The following is a 27,039-nucleotide window of genomic DNA, read 5'->3' on the forward strand; positions in this document are numbered from 1 at the left end:
CTCTTTATAAAGCGATTTCGTTACACCAGCAGCCTTGAGGCATGGAACAGGATGGATGCAGTCACTTCACTATGGTTTTGCTCGTTCCTTTGAAGAGATTTAGGATATTGCTCTTCTTCCACAGGCTGCTTTTCCTCAGTTGTGGAGCCTCTTAGGGTTCAGTCTCTTCACATCGCTTGTTCAACATGTGGAGCGCCTGGGGGAAGAGTGAGGGGTGCTACAAGCTGCACTTTCGTTCTATACTAAGGTTACTTAGCTCTATGGGTGTGATCCACAAAGGAGATTCCTAAGTCCTGCTAGGCACCATTGGGATCCACAAAACTCCTCCTTGGCTGTTGCCCTAAACCTGTAAGCGCCTAAACTCGCTCCGTACCTAAGTTTTTGCAGTAAAAGGGCCCTAGGCGCTCACGTTTCTGGCTCTGGGTATGTGCATGCCTCCTTCACGCTAGTTGCCCAGACGGCTATCTCCTGCTTAAGCCCCAGTGCGATTCACAAAGCGGGAAAGAGAGGCATTTTGCCATCTAAGTCATATGCAGGGACCCAGTCTGGCAGGTGTGCCCAGAGGCTACCTCAGGGGAGCTCCTTTCTAACTATAGCCTAGTGCACTCACCTCGTAGGTGGGAGACCCCTGGTTCAAGCCCCCCTCCTCCTGAGAGGGAGAAGGAATTAGAACAGGCTGTGGCCCCTCTCAGGTGAGTGCTCTAACTGCTAGGCTGTAGAGTCATTCTAACTCTTTCTCGGCCCCAATTAATATTTAATTATTCAAATTTTCATTAAAGGGGAACAATTTCAATAGGAGGAGGGATTGAGGAAACTTCACAGCAGAATATCCCATTGCCTGGCAGCTAGGGCACTCACCCGAGAGGTGGTAAAGCCCTGTTCGAATTCCTTCTCCCCCTCAGAAGGAAGGGGTTTCCCACACCCTGGATGAGTACCCTAGCCACAAGCTAAGGGTTATAAGGCACGGACTGCCTCCTAGCTTCGTACCTATCCGAGAGGGGGCATGGCTTAGTACATCCCCTCCTGGTCAGCATCTCCCGTTGGCTAGCTTAGGCAAGTGCCCTGTTTAACATGCTGGCTTGTGCCTCTCTTAAGGTGCCTCTGTCTCCCCTTTCACTGTATAGGAGCCTGGGCGGCTGATTCAGGCTCTGTGGATTGCAGGGCTGTTCCTGTGATTTTCTAGGCACCTAAAAGGCATGGCAATGCTCAGCCTCACGCAGTCTCCGTCCCTTTGCGGATCTGGGCCTCTCTCTCTGTTTCAGTGAGGCCAGCAACTGCCCTGCTCTTCTAGCATCTGGCAGGGTTCAGAACCAGCTTATGTGGTCCATACTCCATCAGTTGGATTCTTTAAATCCAGCTTGGGTGTTTTTCTAAAAGATTATGCTGTAGATCAACCACAAGTTACTGAGCTCAGAGCAGGCACAGAGTGAAATTCTGTGGCCTGTTATGTATGAGGTCAGACAAGAGGAATAGGTGGTGAGCTGTGATTACCACCCAGTTGACTAAGGATTGCACACGTCCTATTCTTATGACCTTATGTCCCCGTACCCCCTACTTACCTGTTCATCTCATCAGCTAATGTCTGTTAGACTGGAGCAAGATGAAATTCTTTGGGGCAAGGGATTGTCATTTTCCGTGTGTTTGTACAGCACCTAGAACAATTGGGCCACAACCATCTTTTCCTGGCCACAAGATTTCATCCTGTCCGTCTCTGATGCAGATGAAACCACGGCTATCCATGTCTTTACCAACTCCAGACTGCTCTATAGCAGCACACGCTACTTGGGGGCTTCTTTTGCAGGGCACACGGAAGCTTTAGCTAGTGCAAAATGAGGCATGACCCATTTTAGGTAGGATGGATGGATGGATAATTGCATATGACACCCGTGCTTCCTGCTCTGCACTGCCTCCAAAACACGTACAAATGTCATTCAGGCTGTTGATTACTGTCTGTAAAACACTCGGTGCTCTGACACGAAGGAATTTTACATCAGAATTCCCACCTGTGCAGCTGAAGTAGGTAGCTCTGATGGGAATTTTTGGAATACAACTATCTAATGCGGACATAGCCTACAACTCAGTTATATCAGACACCCTCTCCCTACACTTCATCACAGCACTTGCCTTCAGTAAATTGCTTCATCAGTGCCACTCTGTGCCATTCATCCCAGCGGTCATTTGCTTGAAAGTTATAACCCCACCCTCGCTCTGTTGAGGTGTTTGAAGTTGTAAGCTTTCTATGGTAGACGCTCTCTCTGTATCTTTGTACCTCACTCTGCCCACCAATCCTGTTTGGGCCTTTTGAGTGCTACTGTAAAATAAATGTTTAATAAGACTGTTGGCCCCTGAGGTAAGACCTTGTAGTAGCAGGTGACTGGACATTCTCACTGATGGGCTATTTGCTGTGGCATTTGCTGCTGCTAGGAAACTGCCAGCTCTGGATTGAGCGTAGAACTGGTGGGGGATTTTTCAACAAAACTTTTTTTTGGATCAGAAATCCAATTAATCAGCACCAAGCCTTATTGGGGAAAAGGGCTGGTTTCAACAGATTTTTCAACTAGAAATTTTATTTTGGAAAAATCTGTCAAAATTGTTGAAATGGTGCCTTTTGACTTTTTTTAGATGAAAATTTTCAGTTTTCTGGTTCTCAATGACTTCTTGTTTAGAATTATAAGCTAAAATTAGTAGAAAGTAAACAAAAGTTGTAAGAACAGTTGAAATCTAAATGAAATGTTTCAAAATTATCAAAAAAATATTCTGATTTACCCAAACTGATTTTTTTTTCTCCCAGATTTTCAGCTGGCAACAGTTTTTGAGATTTCAGCTTTTCATCCTGATTTGGGATGGGAAAATGTTTTGAGATCTCAAATGGTTTCACAGGACAGGAAAACTGTTTCCCATCCAGCTCTAACTGAATGTGAGGCAAAACCCAACTCTTTGTTTTTAATGAACTGTAGAGGTTGGCTAGTCCCCCAGTTCTGGTTTTTACAAAGAAGCTGGTTTTGATGGTTGGAGGGAAGGTGGACGAGAATTGAGTGGTGTGAGAGAGAGAGAGAGAGAGAGAGAGAATATATATTCCTTAATTTGGATCAATGTATTTTCTTGATGATGTGAAAGGCTGGATACTATAGCAATAGGAAATTTATAAATGTGTGTAATAATTACATGCTCAATCAAATGCTGTCCACACCCAAGAGGGTAGGTAAGCCCTTCTACACCATCTGTTTCTCTGCCAAGGTCCCCTCTTTTGCAGCATCCATTTCTCCAGATAATCTACTCCAAATATTGTTCTTGCCTCCTTTTGATCTTCCCCAATGGCAATCACTGTATTCTTTGACGGGCCTTCTGTGATGTCAGTACTATTTTTTATATATAGCACTTCTTACATGTTTCAGAAGAACTGTCCATCTGTCTGTTAGCTTTGATGGTCCATCCTTCAGAGCCATCTCTCTCTCCTCGAGTTTGGCTTAGTAGGCACTCATGGAGTCTTCCCCAAGTACTTTTCCATTCATGCATTTTGAACATGAAGCAACAGGATTAGCCATAGGGTAGAGACTTTTTGCCTCAAGGTCACAAGTTTGAATCCAGCCTAGGTTAATGGCAACCAAAATTTGTTAAAATGTGAGGGCTGTGTGGAGGTCCATGTGAAATGTGTTTGGTGGCTCACGTCGTACTGCCAACTGCAAGTGGTCAAAAATCATGAGATTAAATAATATAATAATAATAATACTTTTTGATTTTTTTCTTTTGGTTTATGAGCTTTTCAGATGCATTCGCTTCATTTTTTTCCAATCATTTCTCAACAACCATGCAGTCTAGAAACTTACTTTAACAACAAAAAAACCACAGGTTTTTCCAGTAATAACATGATTCCAGCAGCTGAGGCTTTAAGGAAAACACCAAGTATTACAAGACTCATGATTAAATTGTGAGAGTTGGCAACGCTGCTCTCAGTACAGATCCTAGTGGAAAAATGACCAAATCACAAAAAAAAAAAAACAAAGAAAAAATCCCAGTCCCACAATCGGCACTAAGTAGCACTCTTTCAGGATGTCTCAGTAAACTAGATAGGTTACAGAAACTAAATTCATCTGACTCCCCTACGAGGGATCCCCCCAGTTCAGAATCAAGGCCCAACGGTGGAACAGCGTAGGAGACATCTGTATGCTGCTATCCACGTTATGCCTGGCCCATAGATAAAGAGAAGACTTCTGCCTCTGGACTATGAGTCCAGCACATGATTCACTAAAAAATAATATGCCACCACCTGACTTCCTGCAGAGGCCAGATGTGTTGGAATCGGCCTTAACTTCCGTGCAATGGTAGCACTCTGCAATCGGAACATCTTTTCAACCACACCCACTTTCAGTTGGTCCATTTGTTGTCAAGGGCCAGTAAGTGTCACCTATTAGTTTTACAGACTTTAAAACTTCATTGAAATGATACATTCAATTTTACAATGTAGCTTTTGGGATGGAGGTAAAGGGGGAGACAGGCATGGGCCATGTGGCCCAATACATTGAGTTTCTCTCTAGAACCAACATGTTCAGAATGTTTTTAAGCTACCATGATGCTGCTAACCTACCCGACCAAGGGCAGCCAACCTAGATTTAATTTCCTAAGGTAGCGGTTCTCAACAAAGTCCCCAGGGCCCCCTGGGGGGCTGTGAGCAGGTTTCAGGTGGTCCGCCAAGCAGGGCCAACGTAGTCTCGCTGGGGCTCAGGGCAGAAAGCTGAAGCCCCACCACATGGTCCCCGAGCCCTGCCACCCGGGGCTGAAGCCGAAGCCTGAACACGGGGGCCCCTGGCAATTGTCCTGCTGGCAACCTCTTAACACCAGCCCTGGCTTTTATATGCAGAAAACCAGTTGTGGTGGCACAGGTGGGCCGGGGAGTTTTTATAGCATGTGGGGGGTGGGGGGGAGCTCAGAAAGAAAAGAGTTGAGAGTTCCTGCTCTAAGACATTAGTGCCAATAAGTTTAATGAGCTTATTTCTATACATCATAAAACCATCCTGTAATGATCGGCGTTCAGTCGGATCGGCGTTCTCTGCTCAGTAGGGCCAGGACTGGAATATCCCAAGAACCACACACAATAACCCGGTGACCCTCCCACAACTCCTTTTTGGGTCAGCACCCCGACAATTACAGCACCGTGAAATTTCAGATTTAAACAGCCGAAATCATGACATGTACTACTCTGAAAATCCTATGACCATGAAACTGACCAAAATGGACTGGTCCATTGGTCTGTAGCAGACCTGGTTCAAATAAAGGCCACTAAGCCTATTGCTTTCAAGAACATAAGAATGGCCAGACTGGGTCAGACCAAACGTCCATCCAGCCCAGTGTCCTGTCTTCCGACAGTGGCCAATTGCCAGGTGCCCCACAGGGAATGAACAGAACAGGTCATCATCCGGTCACTCAATCCCAGCTTCTGGCAAACAGAGGCTAGGGACACCATCCCTGCCCATCCTGGCTAATAGCCATTGATGGACCAGTAACATCTAAAACAAAATCATGTTTAACCAGTACTTGTTTATTCCAAGTGCCTGTTTAAATGCTAAAACAGAACTAACTAGGTTAAAAAAAAAAGATACAGCTATATTCATGGCTACATGCCTAAATGGTTGCCAGTTTTTGCATGAAGCTTACGTTAAAACCAGATAGATGTGGTAAGAGCCTTTTAGCTAGTAGATCATAAGAAACTTCATTTTAACTCTTTTAAAAAAGAGCATGAACTGCTTTTACGGGCTCCATCAGCTTTAAATGAATAATTTATAATGAAAGAAATAGCTTTCCTTGTGTTACAACAAACCCGCGGGTGATTAATAAGGAATTTTTCTAATTACTTTAATTCCCCTCAATTATACTGCTTGTTTACTTCAGTAAATAACTCTCCTTCAAGGGAGATAAAACTATCCCCAAAAGGGACAGCTCCTCCTGGGGACTGGGGGAAGGGACTGGGAAACTCTCTCAGGTGCCAGCAGTCTCTGGAAAAGCAACATTTAAGCAAACGTAGGGTTGGTTAGATGAGAGGCAGAGGGATGTCATGCTGGAGAATTACAGGATTATTCTTTCCTAAATCTGACTTGATCTCCTGGGTGGGATGAGGGAAAGAAACAAGCATCACCAGGACTCAGAGGAAAAGGAGCTCCTGTGAGCAATGATGCAATCATTACCTTAAAGCAGACATTTATTCTTCCAGTCTCAGTTTCAAGCAGACACTTTTGTCTAAGTATTTTCCATTCCCCTGTAAGCTCCTCAGGGCAGAGACCTGTCTTATTCAATGACTGTAAAGCACTAACTCTCTATAAATATTAAAACCTCTTCCAAACCCAGTAGCCAATTTTTTTTAATGTGTAACTAAAATACTCAGGAGTTCTCTCAGGGCTCTCAGATTTTGATCAGTAAATGTTAGCAGATGATTTCACTGTGCGCACACACACACACACACACACACACCAATAATAACTGAAATTTACAGGTAGACAAAGTAAGAAAAATGCTGCGTGAGAACTTAGGGTTTGACTTAAGGGTGTTTACTTGGTATATTTTGATATGCGAGGTTGATAATTTGTGTTTTAACAGTTACAAAGCTTTAACTTTTTGAATCTCAACATCTACAGTCATTAAATTGCTATTGTCTTACCCCCACTGTGAAAACTGATCAAAATGCATAAAATTCAATATCAATATCCATCTAAATCATAAAAAATAAAAATTGAATCCTACCAAGCCTAAATATCTGTGAAGGAAAGATGCCTTCTCCATACGTTTTTTACCTCAGAAATAGTAGGCATTTTGAGTCTGGTCTTTTCCTCCTCCATTCATGTAGTTTGAAAGTTCTCTCAACCCTGAACTGAAGGAGCAGGACTGTAGCACCTTTAACAAGAGCTTTTCTTCCAGCTGTTCTCTCAAGCATTAATCAGGTATTTGCAAAGAACTGTTTTGGAGTCTGACTTTAAACAAGAAAATAGCACCAGCATGCACGGCACTCAAAGGGAGGCTCCAAGGGACTTGCTGGGTCGCCTTTGCACCTGTACTCAGCCTTGGAACAGATCACCCTATGGAGAGGGACAGGCTGGCTGTGTGGTGGCAGTGTCACGAATCAACAGGGCCGGCTCCTAAACATGACGATGGTGGCAGGAGATGTCACCACGATGCCTGTGGACTCTTCCAGCACCAGTCAAGCCAATGGGCCCAGTCCTGTCTCAATGACAAAGCTCCTATTGACTTCTACTCTCCCTGACAAAGCTCCCATTGATTTCTAAGGCTGTGGCTACACTTAGCGCTTCAAAGCGCTGCCGCGGCAGCGCTTTGAAGCGCTAAGTGTAGTCAAAGCACCAGCGCTGGGAGAGAGCTCTCCCAGCGCTGTCCGTACTCCACCTCCCTGGGGCTTTGACCACACTGGCGCTTTGCAGCGCCGCAATTTGCAGCGCTGGAGAGGGTGTGTTTTCACACCCTGCTGCAGCGCTGCAAATTTGTAAGTGTAGCCAAGCCCTAAGGGACCAGGAGCAAATTCTTCTCTCTTTACTTCCCCTTTCACCCTTCCAGGCATAGGTTCTTGTTATGTCTTTGTCAGCGAGATGAAACAGCCCCTTATGAGTTGACATCTCCTTCCTGTGTAGGGACTCTTAGCCCATGAACATCTCACTATCAAAATATACCTACTGTGAATGGAATGGCATGTGAGGTGCACCAGATTGCATAGGCACAGCCCTGGCCCCTCTCCCCCCAGCAATGTCAGCCAAAACAAGTCATTAGGAAGGTGTCAGGCTGGGCTCTCTCCAACATAGAGATCCTGAGAGGGGTAGGCACTAGGGGAAAAGAAGGTTGTGGTGGAAGATAGATGGAGAGAAGGAGAGTCAGCAGCATCCCAAATCCCCTTCAGTCCCTCCCCTCCCACACCTAGCCAAGCCCATTTCCCCCCACAAACCTGGTCGTCTTCTTCCTATCCTGATAATTAAACATAGGCTTGATGGAATTTCCCCCACCTTCTCCACTCTATACATGTGAAAGTCCACAAGCAGAAATGATGGTCTGTTCTGGTCTATACTTTGACACCTATCACAACATGCTATTTTTGCCCTGTGCTTGACTGACTTGACTTTGCCCTGTGCTTGACTGACTCCTCACGCAGATCAGCTGCAGCACAGCACACTAGCTTGCTTGGAAAGACTTAAATAGTGGTGTAAACCATGGCTGGCAAAGTTTATCGCAAATCAGTTCTTTATAATTGTAACCCGGACTGTATCCTCGTGCTCTATTTAAAACAGATTCCCCACAGTAAAAACACTGGCTCCTAAAGGTGTGGAACACAAGGATAACTTTTGCACCTTGTGGGAGGCTTCCAGTAAGTTAACTACTAGACACCGTCCATCACATTGAGTCAGTTGATTACCTTACAGAGGATGGAAGGTGATTCTCCCTTTGTGAGATTGCACAGGCCAGGAATGAATCTGCACTCACAAGCCAGCCTGACTTTTAAAACCTGTTTAAAACCTCTCTGTATCTGATTTGCAAGTCATGTGAATTTGGATTTCAATACCCAGAGCAGCGAGTGACAAAAAGGTGATGGGGCAGGAGGATCTGGGATGGCTGAAATGAACCCCACTGCTCTGCAAACCGCAAAACCTGAAGATAAGGTCCAAACTTCTGTTCCTTTTCATGCAGACACTCGGAAGACAGAGGACTCGTTACTCATTTTGCTCAGGCTCAACAAGAGACAGCGAGTGCCCATTTCTTAGGTAAATTGTTAGTCACCCTTAATTTTAAAAACAAAGACTAGTATCTAGACATTGTTGTGGAGTCGTCCTGAGCAAAGCTCCACCTTGCACACAAAGCGTGTGAACTTACGACTAGTCCGGTCATTGCAGGAGGCGCCAGAATTCAGCATGACATGGCAGGTCTGCTCAGTGCCACACACTGCACAGGAAGAGAGTCCCAACAAGTCCAAATACAGCACACATGATAGACGCGCCTTGCTAACGAACGTGCCCATTCTCCTTCTGTCCTGCAGGGAAGGGCTTGCGGTATTTACACTGGATCCACACTCGATGCATCGTCACTTGCTTCCCTCGGTTCACCTGTAGGCGCCGATCGACTAGATTCTGGACTTTTTCCAACCCAGCCGTGGTGAAAAGAGCATCCAATTCATCTAGGAGGGGTGGGGAGGAGGCGGTTAAGATTGCAGAAGCATTAATTCGATCAACGCTTGCTTGCTGTAAGCTAAACTGCTCTAAGTGGGGGCCAAACGATTCCTTTGAAGGTTCAAGGAAGTGCTGGAAAAATCCAGTGCTTTTTGATTCCACAGTCAAACGAAAGGACCACATGACACCTGGCTTTGGATGTATCATGATCTCTACAGTCTGCCAACCCTTGTGATCATCTCGTGGCAAGAGTTAACACCGACCTTGGGGTACATGTTCTGTTCTGCTCTACTGAGGGGGAAGAGAAGTGCTTGGACGATCGGCATCACAGAGAGCACGGGGGTGGAGGAAGGGAAGACAGCAGCAACCCTAGAATGAAGGGGTGGGCACTCTCCATTCACGAATGCCTGAGGGGACAGACTTTCCAAGATTAGGGATAGTTGAGACACGAATGTGTTTTTCAAGGGGCTTCATCAAGATGCTCAGTACCCTCAAATCCCAAAGTCTCTGAGAGTGGAGGACACGCAGCACCCTGCAGGATCAGGCCCATGCTGTAAAGCTCCAGGGTTAAGCTTACAGTCCTGTATGTCTGATATATAGGGCCCTGCCAAATTCACGGTCCATTTTGATCAATTTCATGGTCATAGGATTTTTAAAATAGTAAATGTCATGATTTCGGCTATTTAAATCTGAAATGTCACGGTGGTGTAATTGTAGGGGTCCTGACCCAAAAAGGAATTGTGGGAGGATGGCAAGGTTATTGTGGGGGGAGGGGGGTTGGTACTTCTCTTACTGCTGTTGCTGGCTGCTGGCCGGAAGCCCAGCTCCGAAGGCAGAGCCGCCGCCAGCAGCAGTGCAAAAGTAAGGACGGCATGGCATGGCATTGCCACCTTTACTTCTGCACTGCTGCTTGCAGTGCTGGGCCCTCAGTCAGCAGCCGCCACTCTCAAGCCGCCCAGCTCTGAAGGCAGCAGCGCAGAAGGTTGGCATGGTATGGTACTGCCACCCTTATTTCTATGCTGCTGCGGGCGGGGCACCGCCTTCAGAGCTGGGCACCTGGCCAATAGCCACCGCTCTCCGGCCACCCAGTTCTGAAGGCAGTGCAGAAGTAAGAGCGGTAATACCACGACCCCCCTAAAATAACCTTGTGACACCGCCCCCCCGCCCCCCAGTAACTCCCTTTTGGGTCAGGACCTCTGTCTGCCCTGTGAAATCAGGACAGCATAGGGTAGAAGCTCCCAAAAGACCAGATTTCATGGTCCGTGACGCGTATTTCATGGCCGTGAATTTGGTAGGGCCCTACTGATATGGATTGTGGCCATTAATCCAAAAACATCCCAGAAAAGCCACATCAAGGTGGGGCTGATAAGATACCGAGTGCCCTCCAGGCCTGAACAAGGCTATTATAGCCTAGCGGTCCAAACACAAGCGACAGGTGGCATGGTGCATTTTGTATCAGGGTGCCCCGACGCACTGGCTGCATGTAAAGCCAGAGACCTGGTAGTGCTGGGAGAGACCCAGTGTAACTGCAGCTCTGGGAGCATGTGATTTGTTTCTGTAGCAAAGGGCGAACAAGTCCCAGCTTGTGCTCTTTTATCCCATACCTGCCATGCTGAAACCTTTGCCAGACAGCCATTTTCTGCCTTTCCAAACACCCATTTTAGAATGATTTAGCTGTAACGTATATGCCCGCGCAGTGACCTGATCAGCTCATTGCAGCAGTACCACTGCCCTACATACACCGATCATTTTAGACCCGACTAATGGTTACCGGCAGTAGGACAGAGGTGCCCGATATCACTAACTTGGCTGGAGGTTTGGAGGGCAGGGGGTGATGGGTGGAGAAGAGCACACGCCCCATGATGCAGCAGCAGAGTTGTTTTGCTGAGGCTACCCCAGCTCAGCAGACAGAGTAGTCTTTAGTGCCCCCGCATTGGCAGAAGACAAGATCTTCAGAGTGCTGGCCCCTCTGGCTCCACCCCCACGTGCCCTCCCCCATGCAACAGTATCCAGGGAATGCCCCTCCCCACACCTCCTCAAATTCTGCTCCCCTCCCCTCTTGCCCCCCCACTCCCAAGTGCAGCAAGTTCCATTGCGAGAGGGCCCTCTGCACGTGAGGCAGATGGGGAAGGATTCTCCGCTACACGAAGGAACACACTGAGCCATATTTCACAATGATCAATAGGCCCAGCTCTCCATGCAACTGACAAACCTCTAATGTTTCAACCCGGTCCAGAGAGGGTACGTCTGAGTCCGCTGCTTGCCTCTGGGGGTTTGCAGAATTTCCCCACACGTAGGAATGAGGAAGGTGAGAAGGTCGGGAATACGGGATCTAATCTCCTACCTTGTGTAAAGAAGTAAACTCTGGTCCCATCGCCTCTCACGTAGAAATTATCAGACAGACACCGACCTGGTGGCAAAAGTTGTTCGGACAGTATTACCCACCTAACTTATTTTAAAATCAGCCAATCAGCTGCACAAGAAGCCAGATGGCAATCCCCGCCCCCTACTGCACTCTGTGCTGAAGGGCAAGTTATCAGTCTGTCTCCTAGACACAGCAGCCTCCCCTGCAGACACTCTGGCATCACCCATCCCTGATGTGGCAAGGGTTCCAGCGCGGAAGGAGGAAATACCTTTCTTAAACCGAAGCTGCGCCAGGTCATAACGACCATAATCTCGTAACAGAATCATTCCTCCTGGTTTCAGAAGCCGGCTCAGTCTGTTAATGACGCACTGCATCCTGGGAAAAGGGCAAATTAGGAAAATTCAACAGCCTTCAAGTTATGCTTGCTTCCTTCATCCCTCAGATCATTCGACTGAGTTGAGCTTACCAAAGAGACAGAGTTCCTTTATGTTTAGACTTTTATTTACAACTTATGACTCGAGTGAAAAATTCTCATTTTAAACAGCTCAGTTGATTTAAGATTTTTAAAAGGGTGGGTTTATAGTGGAGGATATGAAGATTGCTGTGGTTTTGTCAGCAGCTGTCCCAATAAACTGGATTGCGTCTATACACGCGGACTTGTAGACTATAACTTTGTTTATCTGAAAGTCTTTGTAAGATGGCATCACATGAGAGGAAGTGGTCACGTGATTTAACGCAGGATCTCCAAGTGCTCTCCATGGTTCTGCATAGATTTCCTGTGAGAGTTTGGGCAGGAATCCTAGATGCTAGATAAAAATCAGACTAGAACAGTGTTTCCCAAACTTGAGGAGCCGCTTGTGTAGGGAAAGCCCCTGGTGGGCCGGGCCGGTTTGTTTACCTCCGCGTTCGCAGGTCCGGCCGATTGCAGCTCCCACTGGCACAGGGTGATGAGCACACTAGGTTAAATTTAGAGTTTCAGTAACACAGGTAAGGATTATTTCACTACAGAATTTTTAACCTGACAATATCACTTTAATATCCCCCATGAAGGAGCTTTGACTGCATTAGTCATGTGAACCCTCTTCTCCGTTCATTACAGTGAATTGCTGATGCTGTAGTGGAGGCCGACTTACTTTTCTGGGAGAAGAGCTGATAGGACAAAGATGAGAATAATGATGTCAAGACTCTCCTCTGGCATTGGGTATGGGCTTTGGTCCTTGCACAGGTCATGAACGAAGGCAAAACAGCGAGAAGAGTCATACTCTGCATTGGTCTGTGATTAGAAGAGGATACAGACACTGTCAGACACAAATACCAACGCCACCTGGCTGCAGAGTCTCCATTTCACTTTCACATGGAAAAGCTGGAAGAGCCAGGGTATGTCTACACTGCGGTTGGGTTAGTGCCTCCTAGCCCAGGACAGACTCGCAATAGCTCCACTCAAGCTAGCGTACTAAAAATAGCAGTGTGGACACTATGGCACGGGCGATGGCTCAGGGTAGCCATCCAAGTCCAAGCCTGCCCGACCAGCTAACCTGAACCACCGCCCACACCGCAATGTCCTCGTTATTTGTAAGCGCACTAGTTCGAGTGGAGTTAGTGTGAGTCTGTGTATCCGGGCTGGGAGGCATGCCCTTTGCTGCAGTGTAGACATACCCCCAGGGGCCTTGAGTCCATCTCAGAATAACCCCCGTGTGTACAGCTATTATAATTAGAATATTCGAGAAAGGGAAGTGGAGGGGAACTATGGAAAATCATTAAGTAGATACGGCAGAGTTATAAGAGAGTTCTGGACTCATTCTATTCAGTCCTTCACTACTGCCAAAAAAAGCAGTGGCAGAGTGTGGGATCAGCGACAGCTTTAAGGTCAAACCTCTCACAAACGATCAAGGCTAGAAATGGGTGATTTATACCATTAAGCTGGAATTCTCCCCTTTACAGCAGCACAGAGGGTCAAGGCGTAAACCTGATCCACTGAAATCAATGGTAAAACTCCTACTGATTTCAGTAGGGTAGCACTGGGCCCTTAGGTTAAACATTTCAAACCAGGATAGCTAATGCCAGGCTCTTAAAACCACATTTAGATTCCTAAACAGAAGGGGACTGTTTTACAGAGACGCGGAGCAACTCCAGCTCCCAGTGACATGCAGATCCTGGTCAGTTTCACTCTGTGGCTGCTTGGGAAGGCGGGGAGCACCAACAGGCATACTGGAGCAGCTGCCCCTTGCTGCTACCCTTCTCCCCACTCCCCATCTCTCATATCAAACGGGCTGGTAAATTTAACACTCTAGCTAAGTTTTCCAAACTCCATTCTAAACAGATTTGTTTATACCGGCTATTCCATAGCCAGAGTCAACCCTTGCCCCAAACAACAAAGTCAGCATCCACCATGACATCACACCAGCTGCCTGTGCAGCAGCAATGAAATGCTGCTTCCAGACCTGTGGTTACATCAATGATACAAGTGAATCAAGAACAACATTAATTGACTGAGGCTGTAAGAAATAGTTCTAAAGATTTCAAAACTTCAGCAGTTGCCCAATTAAACAGCATCTGGTCTGGAAAAATGATGCTGGTAACAGGACAGGAAAGCAGACTTACTTCTCCAGAACCATTGTCAAAATGCCTTTTTATTTAAAAAAAAAAATTAATCCTGTTCCCCTCCTTCCTGCAGCCTCCAATGGCCAGATCCCCTAATCTACTTACACGGAGAGGCAGCATCCAGGCTAGAATAGCTAAATATCAAGCTGCCAGCAAAATTGAACTAATGAAGGCAGTGCTAATTGTAGATCTTTGCAAATGCTGCACAGGATCAGCAGCCTCCACCTAGCTGTGACTTCATCTAGAACTTACACAATATTTAGTTTACCTGGACAAGATCCACAGCTGTGCTGGAAAAATCACAGCAATAAACAAAGAGCCCCGGATCACTGAAATAAATGCAAAAGAAACAAGAAACAGTCACGTGCCCCATATGGTTCTCAGGGTGGATAAAAATTAATCATAAAAAACATGTTTAGATTAAGTATCAGAGGGGTAGCCGTGTTAGTCTGGATCTGTAAAAGCAACAAAGAATCCTGTGGCACCTTATAGACTAACAGACGTTTTGCAGCATGAGCTTTCGTGGGTGAATACCCACTTCTTCAGATGCAAGTGTTCAGATGTTTAGATTAAAAATCCAAATTTTTCTTTTTAAAAATAAGCCTATTTAAAATTAAATTTGAAATTATGACAATCTACATTAATACCTACACTTACTATAATCTATTAAAATAATTTAAGTCAAAAATATTCAGCCACTACATGTTTGCTGCCAAAGTTTTAAAGAAAATCCAAGCACTGAACTGGTAGTAGTCATGGCTAAGCACCTATAACTAGATTTTGTCAAAGTGCTAAACTATCTTTTGACAACAGCAGTTTCTTATGCAGGTACAAAGCCAATCACTTTTTCATTTCAATTTATTCAACTATTTCAATTCAATGACTAGTTCATTCAAAGTTGAGAAATTGATTGGAAAAAATAAAACAAAATTTTCTTGCTTTTTCAACTCCCAATCTATGAATAAAAATGAGGTGTAAGAGGATGAAAACTACTAGTTCTAAAATCTTGAAAGAAATGGTGACCAGAAACAATCAGTTCAATTCACTAACTACACACAATACTTCATTTGTTAGTTTTAAATACTAAACGTGTGTTAATCTTTTTTCTTATGTATCCACCACCTTTAAGGTAGTTGTATTTAAGCAATAAACACACATTTTAAAATGCTGGTTTTGTGCATTTTAACTGAATTCCAATTTCCATCTAAATTAATCTTCATCTAGTAAAAAAAAAAAGCATCATTCACCATTTTCTAACATCATAACAAAAGTTAAAAATTAAGAATCTGAATAATGTAAATTAAGTTATATAATTGCTTAAATAAATGTGTATTGAGATAGTGTATCCTCCTGGTTAGCAACAAGCAGTACCAAATTTAGCATAAAGGCTAGATTTAGTTTAGCAAATCAATGTTTTAATGGTTACCAGCCAATGAGAAGCAACCTTTCATTAGGAAAAGAACTAAACAGTACAAATGCAAAACAAGATTAAAATCGTTGATTTAAATCAAGGTTTCCTGCTTGCTGATTTAAATCAGGATTAAAATTGTTGATTTAAAATCAATTCAACTTGCAAAGTAAGTTTTAGGGAAGAAGAGGGTCTAATGGTGAGAGCACGCAGCTGGGAATTAGGAGCACTGGGCTTTATCCGCATCTCTACCAATGACTTGCTGTGTGGTCTTGGATGAGTTACTTAGCGCCTCTGTGCTTCCTTCATCCCCATCTGTACAATGATGCTTACAGTGTTGGGGGAAAGGAGGGAAAACAGAGATTGGGAAGCTTGTCTGTAGAGAACTTTGAAAGCCACAGATGAGTGGGTGTGCAGAATTTCATGACCACCAAATGGATCCTATGGACTCTCAGTACCCTTTTAATCACAATTCATTCATTCAAAGGTGTGTGGGCAGAACTGACAAGTGGGTGTGTTTGTGTTTAGCCTCTTTTATATGCAATGGGTCTATGCATTTAAAAAAAACAGGAGCAGAGCACAACATCCTTTCCAGTGAATATTTACTACTTGTAGAGGAAAAAATTAATCAGAGCTGCTTACTTGTTGGTTTGCAAAATTGGGAAGACCGTATTTCCAGCACCACAGCCAACCTGCAGAAAAAGAGCAGCCAGTTACACACCTGTCCTGCTTTCCTCAGAGACACCTGCTTTCTAGTCTGCACTTAGCAGCTGTTACAAAGCATCACCCTCCAGCCACAAAATGATGTTCCAGCAACCTACGGGGGACCAATCCCAAACAGCAACGAACTCCTGCAACACTCATTAATGAGATGAAGATGGTCAGCACCTTTCAGGATCAGGCCCTGCAGCCAAGCATCCACAGGAAACCACCAAACTAGCTACCTAATTCTACCAACAGTCTGGCAGATTGTGTGGATCACGGATATTCCTGAAAGTTGTTATTGCTGGAATTGCAAGCATAACAACCAGTATGAGTCACCCAGGCAGCCTCAAAGGCCAGGGGTTAGTCAGTTTCATTTCCATACAGAGACAATGAGGAAGAGTGGGGGAGGAGGAGGAGGAGGAGATTTGCTTTGCTCTTTTTCTTTCTGTTCTAGCTGCACCCTATTATTTCAGTCTCCCTTTCTAGATGGCTCTCCTACTATCCCTAGTTATAACTGGGCCTGCAGTGCTACTGCCCCTTACCCCTCACCTTCATTTGAAGAGAAGATAAGCCATACAATTTAGTTCAGTGGCTTTTGTTCCTGAATGTTTAGGGACTTCTGTGGAAGGACTGAAGTAAGCAGAATGGAATGTACTATTGGCTGTTTGAAAATGACGGCGGGTGCAGAAAGCATACGGGTGGGATATGAAAGCAGAGATGGTTTAAGAGTATGGAAAGTTGCCTCTAACAGGGTTTTAGGTGCTAGGATCCTGCAGAGAGCTGCAAAGCTGTTTATGCTGACTCACCTCTGGGAGAATAGGGCTCCAACAGAATGGGTGGCCGGCCGCTGCTATTAACGCAACTCTTCAACGGAACCAGCCACAGATATATGATGATTGATCATCCACAGTGACAGGTTGTGCGGGCAAACTCAGCACAAATATTTCAGCTTTAATAGTTTATTAGCCGATGAGTTCTATAATCTGTTTTAGGGATGCTGTTGATACCCCTTATGCATCACCATTTTGAGACCTCACAACTACCTGAGAATTCCTTAGCTGTACTGCATAGGGTTTTTTTGATCTGCAATACAGTTTTCAGAGTTTTGTGTCCCTCAAGTCAGACAGACTCAGGAGAGAACCCAGAGGCCAGGGACAGAGGGAAGCTTCCTGAACACGGTTAACAAACCAACTCTTTACACAACGAGAATGCATGTTGAGACCTCAGTTGTTACTTTAACATCAGATAGTAATAACTTGCCTTTTGAATCTCAGAAGGCCTCAGTGTGAGGCACAGTCAGATACTGATCCCTTTGGAAACTAGTATCAGAGGGGTCGCCGTGTTAGTCTGGATCTGTAAAAGCAGCAAAGAATCCTGTGGCACCTTAGAGACTAACAGACGTTTTGCAGCATGAGCTTTCGTGGGTGAATACCCACTTCATCGGATGCAACTCTTCCATCCGATGAAGTGGGTATTCACCCACGAAAGCTCATGCTGCAAAACGTCTGTTAGTCTCTAAGGTGCCACAGGATTCTTTGCTGCGTTGGGAACTAGTTAGTAACAAAGACCAATCTGACCCAAAACCCAACAGGCTTAATTCAGTTCAAAGTTTTCCTCTATGTTTTTAACACCCTCCACTGAGCTGCTCCAGTCCATCTCACAGCTGTGGTCCTCTCTCTATCCCACCAACACCCCGCTTGTTGGGGGGTGGGGGTGGGGAGGGGGTTCGCTTTCCTCTGCAGCATGGGGGTACAAGTCACTTGTCAGGATTATCTGGACATATCTCGCTTAATAATTTCTCTGCCATCGCAGGGGGTCTTGGGCAATCCTATTCTCTGCCTGTGGCACATAATAGTTTAATCTCCCGTGGGCTGTAATACTTTGGTCTAATTTTGGTTGTTGGGTTTATTGTAAAGGTGCTGGGTAATGCTAGCGGCCTGTGAAATATTGGGGGATGGGGGTGTGTATCAAATGAGATGATCTGGTGGTCCTTCTGGCCTCAAACTCTGTGACTATGTCTATTCCTTTGCTCAGTCTCATTACTGCTGGTACAAGAGCCTTCTCCTCTGTAGCAGCATTCCTGAATCTTTCCTTCATATCAAATTTCAGCTGAAAATTAAGCTCTCTCCTTGCCTATATTACAGCTTCTCTCCTATTATTCATTTCTGTAAAGAGCTTTGGGATAGATTTGTAAGAAAGACGGTTGGTTCTGTATGTAAAGTTGTGTTCCGCTGAAGGATTTGGTGAGGTTGTACATGACGACCGGTTAGTTTGAAGTCTGTCACCTTCGTGAACAAAGATTCTGATGGCAAGTTTGATTCACTTGGGAAAGATGCTGTTTCTCTCATTCACTGAAGTTACCTCTAGTATACGGTAAGTGGCAGAGGATCCTGGGAAGTCACCATCACTTAGTTTCAGGTCACCCAACTTCAGTACTGCTTCTCCATCTGTGTCGAGTCTGTTGATGATATTATTACTGTCTTTCATCAAGTCCAAATGATGATGCTCTTGTGTTCTGGTTTCCAATGAACAAAGACCATTTTCACAGCTCCCCAGCCTGGTGTCTCTGGGTTTTCTGGTGCTACCATCTTTGTATTCAGACGCCTCAGGTTGACTTAGGTTCTGGTTTGGTGCCAGTTCAGGAAATTCAGTGAACAGCCAGTGTCTGTCCTTGAAGAAGCCATTTTCATGGATTTTATAGAAATCATTCCAGTATTCATTAGCATTGAGCTCATATTCATCTGTAAGCAAAGACACAGAAGAAAGGTCAACAGAAGACAAGTCAAAAGTTCTTAGCTTGCAATCAGTTTAATCAAACAGGGGTCACAAGCTCCATGCTGTATTTAGCAACTTATTTAAGAATTAAGGTTATTCATTGAGGAGCATGCTGATTTGAGTACGATTGTCTTGCATGTGGAACGATCAGCCCTCTCCCCAGCTATGACACTACACTACCTCATTAGGAATAAAAAAGGAAAGTGTTTGTGAAAGAAGCTGTCTGCCTTCCTAGCTCGATTTCACGGCACCAAGATAGGCCTTTTCTATTTGTAGAGAACTGATCAAGAACCTCTGCGTCCTATTCCCTATCTCTTCCACTGATTCTCTCTGGGACCTGAGGAAAGTCATTCAGGGCTTCACACCTGAGAAGTACAGAGCACCTACTATTTCCAGTGAAGTCAATGACAGATGAAGGTGCTTAGTATATTTCGGGATCAGGCCTTTTAGCTTCCCATCTGAAAAATGGGATAGTACTTATCTACCTCACAGAGGCTATGCAAGGCTTAGCTAGTATTTGAAATTGTGTGAAATTAGAAACATTATAACCTAGTCTGACTGCCAGCACAGGACTGCTCCCAGTATTTTATTTTCCAGTATTTTGTGCAATTTAGAGCATCAGACATTTCTGAGATTACAGACAGGAAAAGACCACCAAGGGAAATGTCTGCTCCCCCATGCACCCAAGAAACCTTAGTGGGGAGTGTTATCACTCGCAGAGTCTAATCTCTCAGACCTCCTGGATTAATTTCATAAAATGAGTAACACAATTCTGAGCAAGAGCAGGAAGACTTCCCCTCTGTTGCGAATGTGGAATGGAGGTGATTGAGTGAGTTTCTAATGGGATCAGAAATGGCCTGAAAATTTCCATGACATGACTGCACAGATCTCAGATACCTAATACCGTTCTTGGAGCTGCTTCCTCTCTTGGGAAATGGACTCAGCGTGAGGAATTGATTAGTATCTTCCAAATGTGGTGAGCCTCTCTCTCAAGTGAGGTTTTGGCATGAGCAGTCCTGGCCTATTGTGCTGGGAAGAGTTAACAAATTTCAGCGCCCTTATGCTGCTAATCAACTTGTAAGTGTTAAGGCCGAGGGCCACAGACTCCAGCCACATTTCAACAACATGCAAGCCCTTAAACAACTTTTGACAGTGACTTGTTATTTATTGAACTCAGAAAATTCACCTACAATTATGATTACTCACCCTCTTCTACAGCTCTCACTCTATTTTCTCTACCACCTACCAAGGACAGAAGATTGCCTTCTGTCCTTGGTAGGGAAAAAGGGGTATCCATTAAAATAAGAGTTACTCTTGAGCCAGCCATCAACACAGAAGATTAAGCTGGAATCTCCCTAACTGTTTAAGAGAGGTCTGAAGGAGGATAAAGAAAAGAAGGCTGGAAATGTCTGGGGAGAAATGCAGTCTCAGTCTAAAAGAAGGCTTGGGCAAGGAAGAAAAAAAATAGTTTTGGCAAAGAATTGAAAAGTCAGTTCTGGGTGTATTTTTAGCAGGATTTATCCTGAAACACAAACTACTAAATATAAAAATAACCCCTCTGACTTTATCTCGGTTATAAGGACCTTGTAAAGAGCCATGACCTCAGGACCAAGTTAAGAGAGATTTAATATGTGATGATAGGCTGCTGCCATAGCACCTCATGCTGTGATCCGATCAGATCTCAAGCTAAGCAGGGTCAAGCCCATACAGTGTTTACACAGGAGACATTCAAAGACCACTAAAGTTGCAGCGGAAGTAGTAACGTTGATTCAGTAGCTGGCGGTTTTTCCTGAGCTCCATGGAACCAAAGCCTTAATGTGGAGGCAAGGAAGTACAGTGCTAGTGGTGCCATCTTTCAGATGAGAAAACATGAGGTGCTAATAAAATTCCACAACATTTTCATACACGTGGGGGATGCTAACCTTAGTGTGTTGGCAAGATTTCAACTCAACGATCTACATTCTAATTACCTAAATCAGTGGCTCTCAACCTTTCCAGACTACTGTACCCCTTTCAGGAGTCTGATTTGTTCTGTGTACCCCCAAGTTTCACCTCACTTAAAAATTACTTGCTTGCAAAATCAGACATAAAAATAGAAAAGTGTCTCAGCACATCATTACTGAAAAATTGCTGGCTTTCTCCTTTTTACCATATAATTATAAAATAAATCAATTGGAATATAAATATTGTATTTACACTTCAGTGTATAGTACATAGAGCCACATAAACAAGTCATTGTCTGGGTGAAATTTTAGTCTGTACTGACTTTGCTGGTGCTTTTTATGTAGCCTGTTGTAAAACTAGGCAAATATCTAGATGAGTTGGTGTAACCTCTGTAAGACCTCTGTGTACCCCAAGGGGTACGTGTACGCCTGGTTGAGAACCTCTGACCTAAATGCCTCCTGTGATATCCACTGCATAAGATATTATGCACTTCCTGTCGTGAAGAATGATGCAGTAGTGCTGTGCATTACTGGACAGCGGCTATTTTCTATTCCAGAGGTGTGGTGGTCCTTCTAGTAGACCTGTATAAAGCCATACCTACCTCAGAGGTGTCGTGGAAATTACTGTTTGTAAAAGAACAAAGACCTCACATCAGTGCAGCATATGAACAAGAAATCAAGGACCAGCTGATAAGTATCACTCAAAAAATAGATTTTAAGGCCAGAAAGATCCATTATAATCCTCTAATTTGACATTTTCCCACCGTGGCCCAGTGAACTTCACCTATAATTCCTGCTTCAAGATCAGGAATATTAAAAATATTCCTTTTAGCCAGAACTCTAGTGTGTGAGGACGTCCATGTGTGAGCTGGATTCCTGCAGAGCTCTTTCCTTGGTTGGAAGTCCAGAGAGATCAGCTCTTCCTTGTGAGGACAACCGCCAAAGTCCAGCCCATATCACCCCTTCACACTAGAGGAATCTCCTGGATGAAATATGTCCCCAAACAAAAATTACTGGCCACAGGCGATGGGGAGGGAATCAGAGACTCCATGGACCCGATGAATTATTGTCTCCAAAGGGAAAGGGTGGAAGCCACACTGCTTTTTCCATGTCTCCAGCTAGTTAATACCCTTTCCCAAACAGACACCCTCCCGTCTCCTTCAAAATAAATTCTGAGGGCCCATCTGTTCCACAAGATACTACAGCTGTAACAACCAATATCCTACTTTGCATTGTACTGCTCTGTAGTGTAGCTACCCGTGCTTCAGATTACTAGAGCTTCAGCCGGGATTCCATTCTGTCTAGAATACCACCATGGAGTGTCACGCACTGAATTATAGCAGTATATTAAGTCCCACGGATGTGGCAGAGTTACCATCTCTCCTCTACTCTGGGAGTTAGCAAAGCTAGTGGATAGTTGGGCAGTTTTCAAATGAACTCAGCATGTTGGATATCACAATGGCGGCTGCTGGGTACTGAGCACTTTTGAGAATCTAGACCCAAGAGTTTAGGAGGGTCAGTCTTAGCCATAGTAAAAAGCCTGCTATTGTGAACACAATGGAATGCTACATGGAAAGGACCTGAATAGCCCCATCAGAGTTCGCATTTTTGCCTTACAGATGCAATAGACTCATGCCCCTTTAATTTTAATTAAAGAAGAAGGTCCAGCTTGATACCCAGGAGCAGTCTATTGTAGAAATATCAACATAGACTATTCCTATTTAGCTACATCCAAGCGTGAGGTGGGATATAACAAGTAACATCAACCAAATCTAGTCTAGCTCTTGAGAGAAAGATATAGCAGGGGACAGCAGGACACTTTCACTATCTTTCGTAAAGTAGAATGAGATCTCAGCGCAGGAGAGGAAAGGGGCTGGGTGAACTTTAGAGCAGCTTTAACCAAAACATCAGCTGCAGAGCTATGCTTCTCCAGCTTGATTCAGATTTATAACTACTATGAGTTTAAGTGATGGATACACCAACATTTCCTGCACCAAGGTCTGAGCAAGTGAAGGGAATTTGAAAGAAACAGCTTAGGACTTTAGTACCACACTGATTGGGCCTCAACTAGACTAGTGTGTCCAGTTCTGGGTGCCACATTTCAGGAAAGATGTGGAGAAATTGAAGGAAGTCCAGAGAAGAGCAACAAAAATGATTAAAGGTCTAGAAAACATGACCTATGAGGGAAGATTGAATAAACTGGGATTGTTTAGGCTGGAGAAGAGAAGGCTGACGGGGGACATAACAGCCTTCAAGTATGTGAAAGATTGTTACAACGAGGAGGGAGAAAAATTGTTCTTGTTAATCTTTGAGGATAGGACAAGAGGCAATGGCCTTAAACTGAAGCACGGGCAGTTTAGATGGGACATTAGGAATAACTTCCTAACAAGGTAATTAAGCACTGGAGTAAATTGCCTAGGTTGGACAGACACCTGTCAGGGATGGTCTAGCTAATGCTAGGTCCTGCCTTAAGTGCAGGGGACTAGATGACCTCATGAGATCCCTTCCAATCCTAAGATTCTGTGATTTGATGCCAAACATTCAATGCAGGATCTTGGATAAGCTAACACTTATCTTAGTCTGTTTCAGCTATTACCATTAACTTAATGCGGATAAATATGGGCACCCCTAGTACTGCCTATAGCTTAATAGGCGAAAGACTGAGCTTATTTCCCAAGCAGCATAACGTCACACAAGGAACTCGAAGACTAAATGTTAGAAGCCATTAAGCTGCTAGAGAGGTAAACAGCCGTGAAGACAGAACAGAATCAGCCCCCTGCCTTATAACTGGGAGAAGTCTGTTTATATGATTTATGGCATTTCCTATTAATATATAAAATATCAACAAGGGAGTTCAAGGCCAATGTGATCCTCCCAGCCAAGATCACTTAAAGTCTAATGGGATGAGTTCTGGGAAAAGTTCTAAAGGCATCTAGCGGCACATACTAAACAGATCCCGAGTCTGATTAAAATCAGCAGTTTTGGAAAAAATGTTGGGGGAATAAATGAAGATGAATCTTTGTTTTTAGCTAGAATTGTCAGCTATTGTACTGACCCATCAAGATTTGTAAGAAATACAGTGGCATCTAGAAGTACCTTGTTTGTCTTGTGGAACAAGCTGCCTGCTGTTCTCTTGAACTTTGTTCCTTGCACTGGCTTCCTGCTCTTCAGACCATTCAACATTATCCCTGTTGGGAAAAATAAAATGAGCTACTTAGCTGGGAAGGTTAAGACTGGGGGAAAAAAGAGGAAGCTGCTGGGCAGTGTAATAGCATTTCAGTGTCTGGTAAATTAAGAACCAAAATCACTCTTAAGCAAACAAAGGGAGGGAATTAGATGGCTCACTGAATTGGTAAGAATAGGGTTTCCAGTTCAAAACTGGGCCAGTTAGGTAGTGAGCTAAAGCTGATCAACATGTGATGGCTGTTCAGAGGTGAATGTGAATGGCTTTGGGTGTCCATCTAGTTTTAATGGACACAAATCCACACCACAAAATCACTATCACATTTAACACTAATAGGCACCCTTTGTTGACAAAGCAGACGACTCTCCTGTCATGTACTAAAATAGCTTTAATTCATACAGATTTAATGTTGAACAATATGCATGAATATCCTAGAGATAGGACTGGATACAGGGAAACTTTCAGATGTTAAGAAAATGTTGACAGTTTCAATGTACATACACAGTTGCACAGGCATTAAAGCAACTGATAATTTAAAAAGAGCGAAGAAAGATGATGTGAAGGAGAGAGGACAAAGAAGAATATAGGGGCCTAGCAGAATTATTCAGGCCCTAAAATTGGTTATTCTTTCATTACTATTTGATAGAGACAAAAGACTTAAAGAAACGGAACAGCAGATCCCTAAGAATGCCCCATTTCTGGAGAAAGGAAATTGAGGATTTACATTTATGAAGCGACTTTGAGTCATATAATCAATAACTGGATCACCAAGTGAGGAGAGAAAAGGGCTGTGCAGATGCAGAGGAGGAACAGTTCCAATCAGGGAGGCTCAGTTCTCCCAGGGTGGGATGGTCTGCACAGAAGGGGGGGGTCGGTTCCCCCGGGGTGGGGACGGTCTGCACGGACCTGGGGGGAGGGTCGGTTCCCCCAGGTGGGGGGACGGTCTGCACGGACCGTGGGGGGGAGGGTCGGTTCCCCCGGGTGGGGGGGTGGTGGTCTGCACGGACCGGGGGGGGGGAGGGTCGGTTCCCCCGGGTGGGGGGATGGTCTGCACGGACGGGTGGGAGGGTCGGTTCCCCCGGGTGGGTGGACGGTCTGCACAGATCGGGGGGGAGGGTCGGTTCTGCACGGACCGGGGAGAGGGCCGGGGGGGACGGTCTGCATAGACCGGAGAGAGGGCCAGTTCTGCACGGATCGGGGGGGGGGGGGGGTCGGTTCCCCGGGGCCTAGGCAGGAGAGATGTGCACACACACGGGGGGGGGAGGGTCAGTTCCTCCAGGGTGGGATGGTCTGCACAGAAGGGCCGGGGGTCGGTTCCCCCGGGGGGGGGGGACAGTCTGCATGGAAGGGGGGGGCTCAGTTGCCCTGGGAACTAGGCGGGAGGGCTTTGCGCACACGGAAGGAGGGGCTCGGTTCCCCGGGTGGGGACGAAGGTCTGCACGAACCAGGGGGTCGGTTCTGCACGGAAGGGGGGATCGGCTCCCCCGGGGGGGGACGGTCTGCACGGACCGGGGGGAGGGTCGGTTCCCCCCCCGGGGGGGGGTGTCGGTCTGCACGGACCGGGGGGAGGGTCGGTTCCCCCCGGGGGGGTCGGTCTGCACGGACCGGGGGGAGGGTCGGTTCCCCCGGGGGGGGTGTCGGGCTGCACGGACCGGGGGGCTGTTGGTGGCTGCCGGACTGGGGACGTGGGGGGCCGGTGACCCCCAGGGCTAGCGAGTCTGCGGGACCGCACGGGGGCGGGGGTCGCCTCACCAGGCGTTGTGCTGGAAGAGTCGGCTCGGGTCGGTCAGGAAGCGGCTCCCGAACGGCTGCCTCCTCCCAGGGGCCGCGGCCGCCGCCGCCTCCGGCCCGCCGGGCGCCGCCATGACAGGCTGCGCGACCCGGAACCGGAACCCGGCCCCTGACCCCCCCCCAATGCCCGACCGGAGAGAGAACTGCCGTGGCTGCCGGGCGGGAGGCGGCCTGGGGCCTGTGAGGGGCGGGGGCTGTTCCCGCCCTTGCTGGAGCCGGGCCCGGGCCGAGCCTCGCGCCCGCCGAGCCGGAGCCGGAGGCTGCGCCTGCCCCTGGGAGCCCGGGCGGGGGGCAGCAGCGGGGTCACCGCCCACCCGTGGCACGTGTCCCGCGCGGGCGGGACGGGGGCGCCCTAGGGGACCAGCCCACCCCGAGCCATAGGGTCACCGCTGCAGTTTGGTTTCAGGGAGCAAGAGCACAGCGCCTCCTGCCACCCCCTGACAGAGCAGGAGCCGGGCAGGTCTCCCCCCAGGCTTCAGTCGCACATTGCAGTAGCGCATTAGTTTTAACAAGCCTCATCCGCGTGGCCGCCTGGCCTCTGGACCCCTGGCTGCAGCCTGAGGGGACTTACACATCTTTAGCACATCGGGCATGTAACTGTCTTGCAATGCGGCTCCACCAGTGCCCTGCAAGTGCCTGTTCTCACTGAGGGGGTGTAAACAAGAAGCAGGCAGCATTCTCGTCTGCAAATGTAATCAGGGTGACCAGATGTCCCGATTTTTGGGTCTTTTTCTTATATAGGCTCTTATTATCCCTCGCCCCCATCCCGATTTTTCACATTTGCTGTCTGGTCACCCTAAATGTAACCAAAGTTGTTTGTCTGAGCGATTGGCTGAACAAGAGGTAGGACTGTGTGGACTTGTAGGAACTAAAGTTTTACATTGTTTTGTGTTTGAGTGCAGTTACGTGACACAAAAAAAATTCTACATTTGTAAATTGCACTTTCATGATAAAGAGATTGCACTTCAGTACCTGTAGGAGGTGAATTGAAAAATACAATTTTTTAAATCATTTTTACAGTGCAAATATTTGTAATAAAAATAAAGAGCACTGTACATTTTGTATTCTGTGTTGTCATTGAAATCGATATATTTGAAAATGTAGAAAAACATCCAAAA

General features: G+C 45.9%; 1 protein-coding gene across 2 annotated transcripts; it reads right to left on the reverse strand.

Annotated features, from left to right (window-relative positions):
* Positions 1 to 26,023, reverse strand: METTL2A (methyltransferase 2A, methylcytidine). 2 transcript variants are annotated; one of them, XM_044999673.1, is made up of 9 exons: positions 25,883 to 26,023; positions 24,043 to 24,134; positions 18,590 to 18,969; positions 16,166 to 16,215; positions 14,384 to 14,444; positions 12,648 to 12,787; positions 11,783 to 11,889; positions 11,494 to 11,559; positions 1 to 196 (listed from the first exon to the last, which is right to left on the reverse strand). In XM_044999673.1, the coding sequence occupies exons 1-9, from the start codon at positions 25,993 to 25,995 to the stop codon at positions 168 to 170; spliced, it is 1,038 nt and encodes a 345-aa protein (XP_044855608.1). In that variant the 5' UTR covers positions 25,996 to 26,023; the 3' UTR covers positions 1 to 167. The 2 variants fall into 2 exon arrangements, with proteins under 2 accessions (XP_044855608.1, XP_044855606.1); XM_044999671.1 differs by lacking the exon at positions 1 to 196 and adding an exon at positions 7,501 to 9,157.
* Positions 26,024 to 27,039: the final 1,016 nt, after the last annotated feature.

The sequence above is a fragment of the Mauremys mutica genome, chromosome 25 (assembly GCF_020497125.1).
Source record: "Mauremys mutica isolate MM-2020 ecotype Southern chromosome 25, ASM2049712v1, whole genome shotgun sequence".
NCBI classification, from domain to species: domain Eukaryota; kingdom Metazoa; phylum Chordata; order Testudines; family Geoemydidae; genus Mauremys; species Mauremys mutica.

What these genes read in the sequence shown, in the direction of transcription:
- METTL2A (XM_044999671.1), bottom strand. Translation starts at nt 25,995, where the DNA reads ATGGCGGCGCCCGGCGGGCCGGAGGCGGCGGCGGCCGCGGCCCCTGGG. An exon ending in CTCTTCCAGCACAACGCCTG is followed by an intron (nt 24,135 to 25,882) that starts GTGAGGCGACCC and finishes TTTTCCCAACAG; the next exon opens with GGATAATGTTGAATGGTCTG. An exon ending in TCAGCTCTTCTCCCAGAAAA is followed by an intron (nt 11,890 to 12,647) that starts GTAAGTCGGCCT and finishes CCCTTTTCCCAG; the next exon opens with GATGCAGTGCGTCATTAACA.